The 13693-nt window shown below is 37.4% G+C and overlaps 1 protein-coding gene across 1 annotated transcript in view; it reads left to right on the top strand.

The window, feature by feature from the left end:
* The first annotated feature begins 1011 nt into the window (after nt 1-1011).
* LOC135152141 (uncharacterized) overlaps nt 1012-13693 on the top strand; it is a 44614-nt gene continuing 31932 nt past the window's right edge. The window contains exon 1 of the mRNA XM_064091973.1: nt 1012-2110. Within this exon, the coding sequence (XP_063948043.1) occupies nt 1249-2110 (862 nt within the window). The 5' untranslated portion in view covers nt 1012-1248. The remainder of the gene's footprint in view (nt 2111-13693) is intronic.

Raw genomic sequence — 13693 nt, 5'->3', positions numbered from 1 at the left:
TTTACTTGAGCATGGTGCTGGTTATGGCCTTAAGGACCCCTAGTTTAATGTTTTTGGTTTTGGTTGTATAAATACGACTTGCATGTCGTGATATTTATTCTTGTAATTTTAAATCTCGAATGTAACTCGAGTTTTCTCATGTAAGTACATTAGAATAGGTTGTATTCAATTATTCATTGTAATGTACTTGAAGATTGAAGGATGATCCACAAGGAGGGGAAATCAAGGAGCATGAAGACTTGTAATAGTTATACATCTTCACCATAGATTGACCTAGATTCTTTCATTAGCTTGAAAGAATCATATAGGATAAAGGCCATAACCATGCACGTTTACATACTGCACTTTACATATATGATGCATGAGATGATGATATGTATGCGTAGTTATAGAGATGCATGCTTAATTAGATTAGGATGTATGTATTCGATACGACACCCATGCCATGCTTGTTTAAACAAGATAAAATCTCATGAGAGGAATACAACGATCATGAGATTCTCGTGTTTATGAAACACGGAATTAATTATGGATTTTCGATATTCAATGAGAGGAAGATTCCGTCGGATTTGGGGTTTTTAAGTATAGCCGTTGTGCCAACACCTCAGGTCGGGTTTTCAACCAATCAAAGAGTATTGATTTGAAATATTTGATTCAAGGAAAAATTGAGGATCTCTTTATGACAGGATCATGGTCGTTTTAATAAAATCCCTAATTAAAATATTAAGTTAATCAGATGACTTCCAATGATTAATACTCGTCAAGATCTAGATTGAAAGAAGTAGGTTTGCCAAAGCAAAGTGCTTTAATCAATCATGGGAAGACGTGATAAGTAAATGTACTTAGTTATTGAATTATTGGGTCTAACTTAACTGAACCATCACAATAGGATTGTGGGTTTAGAGGCATGGAGTTTGGTGAGATTTATTACATAAATATGTGCAAAGGGTTGCTCCACCAAACTATCCAAGAGTTATATTTGATATAATTGACAAATGTTGTCCACCTAAATAGTCATGTTTTGAGAGTATTAGCCCACGCTAACTTAAAACATGGATGAAATATGGATCTTGGCTCACTAGAAAGATTTGCAGAAATGCTTTCCGAATTAATAGTTAGGGCTATTGATTTGAACAAAATAGTGGGAGATATATATTTTGAATATATATTTATAATCACTTGAACATAATTTAATAAACATCTGTAGACTAATTTATCTTATGCATTTGAAAATATTGTAGATATCCAATGGCAAATAATTCAAACAACTTCTCTGTACGATCAGTCCTTGAGAAGGACAAGCTGACAGGAACCAACTTCCTTGACTGGCAAAGGAATTTGAGGATTGTCCTCAAACAAGAGCGCAAGCTCTATGTCATAGATATTCCTCGCCCTACACCTCTCGCTGAAGGATCAACCCGTGCTCAGCATACTGCTTATCAGAAGCATATCGATGATGACACGGATGTTCAATGTCTCATGTTAGCGACCATGAGTGCTGAACTTCAGAAACAACATGAGAATATGGATTCTTATGATATGATTGAGCACCTTAAGCGTATGTTTGAGGGACAGGCTCGTCAGGAGAGGTTTGATACTTTCAAATCTTTGAATGCTTGTAAGCAGGGTGAACGTGATCCGGTAGGACCGCATGTTCTGAAGATGATAGGGTATATTGATTATCTTGAAAAATTGGGTGCCCCGATTGGTCCTGAGCACCAAATTGATCTGATCTTGCAATCTCTAAACAATAACTATTCTCAGTTTGTAATGAATTACAATATGAATGAGATAAACAAGAACCCCGCCGAATTGTTGGCAATGTTGAAAACTGCTGAAACCAACATTCAGAAGGCGTCCCCTACTCCCATATTGATGGTGAATAAGGGGAAGGCCAAAGGAAAGGGTAAATGGAAAGGCAAGAAGAAGATGGGATCTAATTCTAATGCCAATCCGAAACCTGGTCCAACTAAGGCCGTGAAGCCAAAAGGTGGTGTTCAGAAGGAGGGTGATTGTCACTATTGCAAGAAACCAGGTCATTGGAAGAGGAACTGTCATGCTTATTTGGAGGATCTGAAGAAGAAGAAGGCTGCTGCCGCTTCTGATTCAGGTATTTATGTTATAGAAGTCAATTTGTCTACTTCAACATCTTGGGTATTAGATACTGGATGTGGTTCTCACATTTGTATGAATGTGCAGGAGCTACAGGGAAGTAGGACGTTGGCAAAGGGAGAAGTCGACCTACGAGTTGGCAATGGAGCAAAAGTTGCTGCTATAGCTGTAGGGACTTATCATTTATCGTTGCCCACTGGGCTTATTTTAGAACTTGAGAATTGTTTTTACGTGCCTGCAATTTGCAGAAACATTATTTCAGTTTCTTGTTTGGACAAGAAAGGTTTTGCTTTTTCAATTCAGAACAATAGTTGTTCCTTTTCTTTGAATAATGTTACCTATGGGGTTGCACGTTTATTTAACGGTTTATATGTTCTTGACTTAGATACTCCCATCTATAATGTGAATAATAAACGACTTAAAACTGATGACTCAAATAAAACATACCTCTGGCACTGTCGTTTAGGCCATATAAATGAGAAGCGCATTTCCAAGTTACATAAGGATGGATACTTGGATAAGTTTGATTTTCAATCATACGAAGCATGCGAACCATGTCTCATTGGAAAAATGACTAAAGCACCTTTCACAGGACAAGGTGAGAGGGCCACTGAGAGATTGGAACTAATACATAGTGATGTATGTGGTCCAATGCGAACTATGGCAAGAGGTGGCTTTTACTACTTCATAACATTTACTGATGATTTCAGTAGATATGGATATGTGTATCTTATGAAGAATAAATCCGATTCTTTTGAAAAGTTCAAAGAGTACAAAGCTGAAGTAGAAAAGCAAACTACCAAAAGTATTAAGACTCTACGATCAGATCGTGGAGGTGAATACTTAAGCCAAGAATTTAAGAATTTCTTAAAAGAGTGTGGTATTGTATCACAACTTACTCCTCCTGGAACACCACAATGGAATGGAGTTTCCGAGAGGAGAAATCGTACCTTGTTGGACATGGTGCGATCAATGATGAGTCATGCAGATCTTCCAATTAGTTTTTGGGGCTATGCCCTAGAGACGGCTGCCTATACACTTAACCGAGTTCCTACTAAAACGGTCCAGAACACTCCATATGAGATATGGACTGAGAAACGTCATAGCATGTCATTTATGAAAATTTGGGGATGTGAGGCGTTTGTGAAACGTCAAAATTCTGACAAGCTAGGACCTAAGTCTGATAAATGTAATTTTGTGGGATACCCAATTGAAACAAGAGGTTATTCATTCTATAATCCTTCTGAGAACAAAGTGTTTGTTGCTCGAACCGCTGTGTTCCTTGAAAGAGAGATGCTTTCTAAGAAAAACAGTGGGAGGATAATAGATCTCGATGAAGTTCGAGAACCACATGATAACATTGAACCAGAGCAGGAACCTGAGCAGGATGTACATCAAAATATTGAGAGTAATCCTGTTCCGGAAACACAGGTTGTTCGTAGATCTAGTAGGGTTCGCCATGAGCCAGAGAGATATTATGGTTTTCTCTTGACTCAAACTGGTGATGTGATGCTTATGGATAATGATGAGCCTCTAACCTACAAAGATGCTAAGAACACTCCAGATTCCAAGAGATGGCTTGATGCCATGAAATCTGAGATGGATTCCATGTATGAAAACCAAGTATGGACTTTGGTTGATTTACCCGAGGGAGTTAAACCTATTGAGTGTAAATGGGTTTTCAAAAAGAAAACCGACATGGATGGAAATGTTCAGACCTATAAGGCACGACTAGTTGCAAAAGGTTTTAGACAGATTCATGGTATTGACTATGATGAAACCTTCTCACCAGTTGCTATGGTCAAATCCATCAGGATTTTGCTTGCAATAGCTGCTTACTATGACTACGAAATCTGGCAGATGGATGTCAAAACCGCCTTCTTGAATGGAAGCCTAGAAGAGGATGTGTATATGACACAACCTGAAGGTTTTGTCGATCCGAGATTTCCCAAAATGGTTTGTAAGTTGCGACGATCTATATACGGATTGAAGCAAGCCTCAAGGAGATGGAATATTCGTTTTGATGAAACAGTCAAAGAGTTTGGCTTCATTCAAAATGAAGATGAGCCTTGTGTTTACAAGAAAGTGAGTGGGAGCCATGTGGCATTCCTAGTGCTATATGTGGATGACATATTACTAATGGGGAATGACATACCTTCTTTACAGGCTGTTAAGACTTGGTTGAGCAAAAATTTCTGTTAGGTCCAAAGTATCGTAGAAGGGGGGGTTGAATACGATACTCACTACAATTTAAAATTCTTTCGAATCTTGCGGATAAACAAATTGTAGTTCTGTAATGGGTTTCGTGTTCCGGATATTTATTGGGTCGAATTCTGAGGATATGAAAATATTAAACCAACACACAATATTTTCCAAGGTATATCTGTATATTGATAAATACCTCGAAGGGTGCTACAAATCCAAACCCGAAGGTTGGCTACAATGACCACTCCTCTAAATATTACAAGCCCTATCCACTACAAATATTTATGGTACAAAACTAGGCTAGGGTGTGTGTATATTTGAGAGAGTTTGTGCATAGCACTTGGCCATCCATCCCGAAGGATGATGTAAATTGTGAGAACCACAATCACATATTTATAGGCTTTCATAAACTAACCATGGTTAACGAGTTCGTCCTGGACGACTTGAGTTCGTCCTGGACGGATTCGATTTAACAAAATAAATCTAACTCCAAGAAACTCCATATTGAATGTGCTCCCTTGTTCTCTCTCATCTCTTGGGGACGAACTTTGACTTGGTCAAAGTTTGCTCCTCAAGAGTGTGGATACTCCATTGTGATGTACTTAGAAAATTTTTCAAGTGAGGAACAGCCTTTGACTTTTGGTCAAATGTTGCTCCTCACATAGCTTCCTTGTTCTCTCTCATCACTTGGGGACGAACTTTGACTTGGTCAAAGTTTGCTCCTCAAGAGTGCATTGTCTTCACTTGTGATGATACTTAGAGAATTTTCTAAGTGAGGAAGAGCTGTTGACTTCGGTCAAATGTTGCTCCTCATATAGCTTCCACCATAGTGTCTTTTGACTTAGTCAAAAGTTGCTCCACCATTGTAAAAGCTTTCCTTGTTATCACTCCTTTGACTGAGATTGACTTGAGTTTGCTCCTCTCCCAACTTAGCCAAATTAGCTCAAATCTTGAGTTGGCACAAATCATATATTATATATATTATATTATATTCATAATATTATATAAATATATGTATAAATAAAGATATACATATAAATATATATAATTAATATTTATATAAACATATAGTAATATATATATATACATATATTTAAATATATTCTCATATATTTAAATATATATAATATACATATAATTATATGTAAATATAAATATTAATATATATATATAGAATATATATAATTACCTATACATATAAATATACATATATTTATGCACATAATATAATATATATATATATACACTTAAATATATAAATGTTTATGTAAAATATAAATACATATACTATATACATATATATTTATTTAAATATATATACATATAAATATACATATACATATGTTTAAAAACATATATACATATATATTATATATATTATATTTAATTAAATATACATATATACATATATAATTATATTTGTACATATACAAATATATAAGTGCACACATATATAAAATGTCACTTCCTGATATGGCTGTTATTTTACACCAACTATGAGAAAGATTGTAGAAGGGGGGGGTTGAATACAATCTTTTACAAATTTAAAAGATTCAAGGATGATACACTAAAACACAGTAAACAGAAAAACACCAAGTATTAAAAATACGGGTGGATTGAATGATCCACCCGTGAGATTTTATATAGAAGAATCTGTGGATTGTTTACAATTCGCACAGCTGCTGGTTCATCACTCAACAAGTTCTAACTCTCAGATTTTTCTCTCAAGTAATTTGAACAAGTTCAACTGATGCTACTAACTTGGTTATATACTCCAAGTTTTACAAAGCTTCTAGCTAGAATACAAAATGCACTCTAATCTAAAAACAATGCTGCACAACTTTGTCTTATGCATGCTTTCTGAGATGTCTTCATCTTTGACCATCATCTTGATTTGATCCAGATTGCACTGCATGAGATAAGTATGTTTCTGCTTCTTCTTTATTTTCCTAATTAGGCTTCCATGTCTATTTTAGTGTAATTCGATCCATGTGATTTGTCAGACTTAAGCTCTAGTCACTTTCAACTGCTCTTTGCTTCATCAGTTGAAAGTTCTGGTTACTTTCAACTGCTCTTGACTTCATCAGTTGAATGCCCGGCTCATCAGTTGAATGAATTACAAACTTCATCAGTTGAATGCTGTTCCAGTCTCATCAGTTGAATTCCTCAGCATCATCAGTTGAACACTTTGTCTTCAGTTGAATGCTTGATTTTCATCAGTTGAAACATCATCCAGTCTTCATCAGTTGAATAGTTACATCTCATCAGTTGAATATCCTTCACTTAGATAAAATTACATGGCATTGGATATTTACAATTAGCCATCCTATTCTACCCATCCGTTGATAATTCCCAAAGACAAGAAACATAACAATTACAACTGAAATTTGATAAAGGTTCTAAGTAAGACATGTTACAAAATGTTTATGTTATCATCAAAAATTATTGATTCCTAACAATCTCCCCCAATTTATGACTGGAGAAGATGCAGACATAAATTCTACACTTGATGATAACAAAAACATTAATAAAATAAAATGCAGAATTTAAATACAAGAGTTAGAAAAGATTACAGATGATTATGCTCCTCTAGACTGAGCAGTTACTTGTTCCTAGAAGATCTTCTTCTTCTGGACTTAAGTTTTTCTTCAAGAATATTAATTTGCTTCTGAAAGATCCTGTAGAACCATTCTTCATCACTATCTTGTCTGTTGAGCTTGGATTGGAGAGTCTTCAGAGTATTCAAGCTAGCAACCTTGAGTTGATCTTTAGGTCTGAAAAATCTCCTAACACCTTGATTGTCCCTAAATTCCATAACTGGAGTAGGTTCATGATGAATTTTCTTTCCAGTGTAGGGAATTTTCAGCCTTCTTTGTAGACTAGCATCTGAGTTCCATTCCTTCCTGATCTCAAGGATTCTCTTTAGTACCATTTGCTTTGCAGGTGGTGTAAATCCTCCAGTCCTCTTCATAGATCCATATATTTTTGTTAGAGAACTGAATCCCTCAGAATTCAGAACTCTGTGAAGAGGCCAGATGACATCACCCTTGTTTTTGTAAGAGAATACCAATCTTTCAGGTAACTTTGAAGTTGCTTCTATTCCTCTTACTTCTTGAAGATCATCCAGCTCCAGATCCAACTCAGAAATTTCTTCAATGTTAGCAATGATGAGATAGTCATCAGGGTTCTCAGGTTCTTTTGGAGGTTTAGGAGGGTTAGCCATCCTTTTAGCCACAGATTTGACTTTCTTCTTTGGCTTGGAAGGTTCTTGAACAAGAAAAGCTGGAATTGGGATATCTTCCAAGTCAACTGGCTCCTCCTTTGGCATTATTGGCTCATCATGGAAGTTGACATCTGGATGTACCACTGTGGTGTCCTTGATTGGAGAAGAAGGCTTTGAGATAGGCTTTTCTGGCACTTCTTCTCTTCTCTTGGCTGCCTCAGGCATCTTAGTCTTAGATTTGACTCTCTTTTTCTTTGGAGAAGATTCAAGAGGCAATCTTTCCTCATTTAAAAGCTCAGCTGCCAACTCCTCTTCCAGCTCAATAGCATACCTTTCATCAACCTCTATTTGATTTAAAGTGAGTTGGGATTCAAACTCCTCTTTTTCACATTCTCTGGCCACCTCTTCAGCTTTTGCAAATGAGTAGTGAGGATGGCCAGTTCCAATAAACAGCTTCTGGCCTTCTCTATGGATGATGGCAAAATGAGCCTTTAAGGCCACATCTGCACAGTCTTTATAACTTTTGATTTCTTGGCCCAAAAGCTTGTATTCATTTTTGTCAGGCCTGGCTAGTGGAAAGTAGATTGAGCTTGAGTCTTTTCCAGGCCTGGAGTAACCACAATTGTTTGGAAACAGAATTGGCTTGAACTCATTCAAAAATGATGGCTCACCCTTTTCTGTCTTGGAGGGAATAACAATCTCAGGTGTGATTACCCTGAGAATTGTGGTTGTGGTTGGAAAAGAGATTTGAGCTGTGGTGGCTGTAGAAGATGTAGATGATTTCTTGCCCAATTGAGCCACTCTCTTTGCAATGGAGTCCAATTCTTTCATCCTTTCAATCTTTTGCTTTTCCCTTTCAGTGTGGAAAGGAGGAGGAATTTGACTGATCAATTCTGCAGGAGTTGGTAATTCTTTCTCCCCCTTTTTGTTAGCAGCAAGTGTAAGGGATGGACTGGGAAGAGAAGCACCAGAGGCAAGAAGAAGATGTTGAAGGAGTCCAGTCTGAATTCTTTGATGCTGCAACATCTCATCCATTCTAGAGTTTAAGATATAGACATTGCCTTCCAGAGCTTCTACTTGCTTTTCCAATTGCAGTTGTTTTTGCTCAGAACCAGAAATAGCTGATTTGACCTGAGCTGGAAGCTTTTCATCAATTTGTTTGGTCAGATCAGTCTTAACAGAGGCAATGAGACAATTGAGATGCTCTATCTCTTTCTGAAAGTGGAGAGATTGATATTTGTGAAGCTTGAGGTTTTCCAGAGCTTGACTGGCAATGGTGGCAGAGATGGCTTGAGAGGAGGATGAGCTTCCAGGTTGTGATTGAAGAAGAGTGGAGGCTTGCCTTTCCAGCTCCATGCTAACAACAATTGCATTGGCAGACTGCATGGAGAGCCATGAAGGCAGAGAAGTTGTAGGTTGTTCACCAAGAGATTCCTCAAGAGCATCATTGAGGTCTTCATCACTATCATCATACTGAAAATCATCTCCAGCATTGGCAGGCAGAGCTGTAAATGCCTCCTTTGCTCTAAGCATGGAAGATGTAGTGTGAATCAGATTAAGGTGCCTCTCAGCTGCTTGATTATCCAATCTTGCAAAATCTTGAATGGAAGACATTCCATGAGTAAAAGTCTCAGGGTCTAGTGAAACACTATCCAATATGGATCTATATTCAGCTTGAATCTCTTGTTCACTAAACCCTTCATTGACACCTGCATTTCTCTCATTATCTCTCTTTTCTTGCATCAAGGGCTCCCCTTGGCTCACCACACAACTCACCTCTCCCTCACTTACCCTTACTAAAGGGTCACTCATATCCTCTCCTTTTTCCTGGCTAGAAGAAAATGCCAGACTCTCCACACCCTCTCCTTTTGCCAGCTCACTAGGCTGCCTCTCCACTCCATAGCTCACTCCACTCAATCCTAAAAGTGTTTGTGCTACCATGTGATCAACTGCTGTAGAAGAAGGTAAAGTAATTGAAGTAGTAGCAGTTGTCAACTGATGAGAGACATCAGTTGAAACATGAGTAAAGGAGGCATTCAACTGATGAGAGCTGTTAAGCAGATCAGTTGAAGGACAAACACTTGTCAACTGATGAGAAAGATCAGTTGAAGAAAATGAAGAAATAGGTTTAGAGGCTGTGATAGTTGAGTCTGTGGTGATTGATTTTAATGGTATATCCACAGAGCACACTTTCACAAAAGAAGGAATTGGAAGAGAAAGATCCAACAAATCATCAAAGTGATGATGACCAATCTCAGAGGGGGACTTCTCCATGAAATCTAAAGATGGAGAATTTACAAGTGTGGTGTGAATCAATTCCACATCCACAGAAGAGGTTGGGGATTGTGTTTGAGTTGTAGAAATAGTAAGATCATGAATATGGGTAATTGGATTTACTGAAGAAGGGGGCTGTGACTCCACATTTATTGGAGTCACATCAATCTGAATTTGAGAAATGACAGGAATACATTCCTGTGTGTGTGCAGAGTGCTTTGATTCATCACTTCTTTTCTTCTTTCTCCCATAGGCTTTAACAGGTGAAGAAGTGGTGTCCCTCCCCCTTTTTGACTGTGTCCTTGGCTGAGGACTGTTTTCAATAACAACATCCTTTTGGGAGGATGCTGCTAGGGATGTGCTTAAATCCATATTAACATCTACAGTCTTTTGGGAGACTGCAGAGTGGCTAGGCTGGTTAGCACTCACCTCTCCATCCTTATCCTTAGGGTTTCTTTGATGATCACCCTTTCCCTCCCCCTTACTTCCTCCAATCACACTCCCCTCAGGCTTGTGTTTCTTAGTTTTTACAACAGATGCCTTTTGGGAGGCATCTGAGGTTGGTTTAGAAGACTTGGTTTTAGAGGGTTTTGCTACTTGTGTAGGCTGTTGATGGGCCTCTTCAACAGCCCTGATAGCAGAAAGCAAAGAAGTTGAGGGTTGAGAGAGAGTAGTAGGAAAGCCATGTACCTCTTTGTGCTTTCCAGCCTCCATTGTTGGCAGGTACACCACCTCCAAGGAGGGGTATAAATTCATCCTAAAGAGGTCTTTAAAGACTCTCTTTTCCTGCACAAAACTGGGAAGCTTGGCTTCCTTGTTAGTAATAACTAGCTTATCATTGAGATGATTAGCTAGCATCATAAGAAATCTGACATAATATATATTCCTAGGTCTATCAGTTTTATCACCTAGTTTCTCCCCAATTTCTTGGATCATCAAACCACCAAAGTTGAAATATTCATTAGTCAGGTACATGTAAAGCATTTGTAAGATCTGGGAAGTAAGAGCATTGAAATTACTAATCTTACCAGAAAATGCCTTAATAAAAGCATCACATAAATAACTCCATTCTCTCCTAAGACCCCTTCTTTCTATTTTACCTAAGGCATCAGTTGGCAAAACATAATTCATGGCATAAAGTAAATTAACCAACTGATTATCACTAGGCAAAGATAAAACAGTATTTTCAGGAATCTTAAAGCATGCTTTCATAACATCAGCATTAACAGAGTAAGATTTATTATTGACAGAGAAAGTTAGAGTTTCATGCTCACTATTAAACTCTGCAGAGGTCCACATTTCCTCAACTATTTCATGGTAGATGATGGGAGCTTCAGTCATAGCATAAGAGAGCTGGCTTGACTTGATGAACTCCATCATCCTGTGATACTCTTTCTCCTCCACAGCCTTGGTATCCACAAATGACGCAAAGTTGTTCTTCTCATAGATAAACCCACTTGGTGCAGTGTACTTCTTCATTGGTGCCATTGCAGTTACAGAGAAAGCTTGAAGAAGAATTAGAACTTGTTTTTGCACAGAGAGAGAAGAGAGCTTTGAGAATTCGAAAGAGTAAGATGAAAAGAAATGAAAATAGATTAAAACACTTAAATACTTTCTCAGAAAATTGCTGTGATTGGCTGAGAAATTACCGTTGAGAAGAAATTACTCTTATTGAACTCTACAAAAATTACACACACGATCGTGTGTATAAAGTAGGTGAGAGACAAAAGAAATTTCAACGGCTCAGATCTGATAATACTTTCAACGGATGAAATAAGCGCCTCTTTAAACTTCCTATTCAACTGATGAAGATCAGTTGAAGGCGTCTTCAACTGGTGTCATCAGTTGAATGAAAAACAGCGCAGGAGGATATTGTGTCAAACATCAGTTGAAACAATTTCACTAGTTCATCAGTTGAAATATTATAGATTTTATCCAGAATTATAATTAATTCAATTTTGATAAATCAAAATTAATCAAATTCTGGCTGCCAAATTACAGAAAAATTCACTCTAAATTAGGAGAAATTTAACATACCTAATTTACTCACCAACCTTGTGAATGTGGATTCATCAAGAGGCTTTGTGAAGATATCTGCAATTTGTTCTTCACTTGGAACAAAATGCATTTCAACAGTACCAGCCATCACATGTTCCCTTATGAAGTGGTATTTGATGTCAATGTGCTTGGTTCTTGAGTGTTGTACTGGATTTTCAGTTATAGCAATAGCACTGGTGTTGTCACAAAATATTGGGATTTTTGAGAGGTTTAATCCATAATCAAGTAATTGATTTCTCATCCACAATAATTGTGCACAACAGCTTCCAGCTGCAATGTACTCAGCCTCAGCTGTAGAGGTTGATACAGAATTTTGCTTTTTGCTAAACCAAGAAATCAGTCTGTCACCAAGAAATTGACATGTGCCTGTTGTACTTTTTCTATCAATTTTGCATCCTGCAAAATCAGCATCTGAATATCCAATTAGATCAAATCCAGAGTCTTTAGGGTACCAAATGCCAAGATTTGGTGTTCCCTTAAGATATCTGAATATTCTTTTTATAGCAATAAGATGTGATTCTTTAGGATCAGATTGAAATCTAGCACAGAGGCATGTAGAAAACATAATATCTGGTCTACTAGCTGTCAGATATAAAAGAGAACCAACCATGCCTCTATAATTAGAGATGTCCACAGATTTCTCATTAGGACTTAACTCTAATTTGGTGGCTGTTGGCATGGGAGTCTTAGCTTCTTTGCAATCCAATAAATCAAACTTTTTAAGTAGATCATAGATGTACTTAGTTTGATTTATGAATATACCTTCCTTTACTTGTTTAACTTGTAAACCAAGAAAGTAGGTGAGTTCTCCCATCATGCTCATTTCATACTGACTCTTCATAAGATTAGCAAACTTCTTGCAAAGTTTCTCATCTGTAGAACCAAAAATTATATCATCTACATAAATTTGAACCAGAATAAAGGCACCATTTACATTTCTGTAAAATAGTGTTTTATCCACAGTTCCTCTGGAAAAATGATTATCTAATAAGAATTGAGACAGAGTGTCATACCATGCCCTTGGTGCTTGCTTTAGTCCATAGAGTGCTTTTAATAAAAAGTAAACATACTCTGGAAATTCTGGATCTTCAAAACCAGGAGGCTGACTGACATATACCTCCTCTTCCAGTTCACCATTTAGAAAAGCACTCTTGACATCCATTTGATAAACTTTAAAGTTGGCATGAGCAGCATAAGCTAGGAACATTCTTATTGCTTCCAGTCTTGCAACTGGTGCAAAGGTCTCATCAAAATCAATTCCTTCAGATTGAGAGTATCCTTTAGCAACAAGTCTGGCCTTGTTCCTGGTGACAACTCCATTCTCATCCACCTTGTTTCTGAATACCCACCTTACTCCTACAATTGTTTTATTTTTAGGCTTAGGCACCAGCTTCCAAACATTGTTTCTCTCAAATTGATTTAATTCTTCTTGCATAGCAAGAACCCAATCAGCATCTTTGAGAGCATCTTCTATGACTTTAGGTTCATCCTGTGAAAGGAATGCACTGTACAAACACTCATCTTGAGTTGCTCTTCTTGTTTGTACAGATGCATTTGCATCTCCAATAATTAGCTCAAAAGGATGATCCCTTGTCCACTTTCTTTGTGGTGGAAGTGATTGTCTTGATGATGTGGCTTCATTGTTGAAGTTCAGGTTTCCATGTTGGAAAGCTCCCCCTAAATTTGACATCTCATTATTTCTAGACTGATTGAAACTTTGAGACATTCTTTCAACTGATGATCCTTGAGGTGTTTCAACTGATCCCTCCAATGTAGTTTCAACTGATGCTTCAGTTGAATTTCCAGTTGCAGTTGTTCCTT

The sequence above is a fragment of the Daucus carota genome, chromosome 4 (genome assembly GCF_001625215.2).
Source record: "Daucus carota subsp. sativus chromosome 4, DH1 v3.0, whole genome shotgun sequence".
NCBI classification, from domain to species: domain Eukaryota; kingdom Viridiplantae; phylum Streptophyta; class Magnoliopsida; order Apiales; family Apiaceae; genus Daucus; species Daucus carota.
Note: the sequence above shows the minus strand (reverse complement) of the source record. Positions and strands in the feature narration are given on the sequence as shown.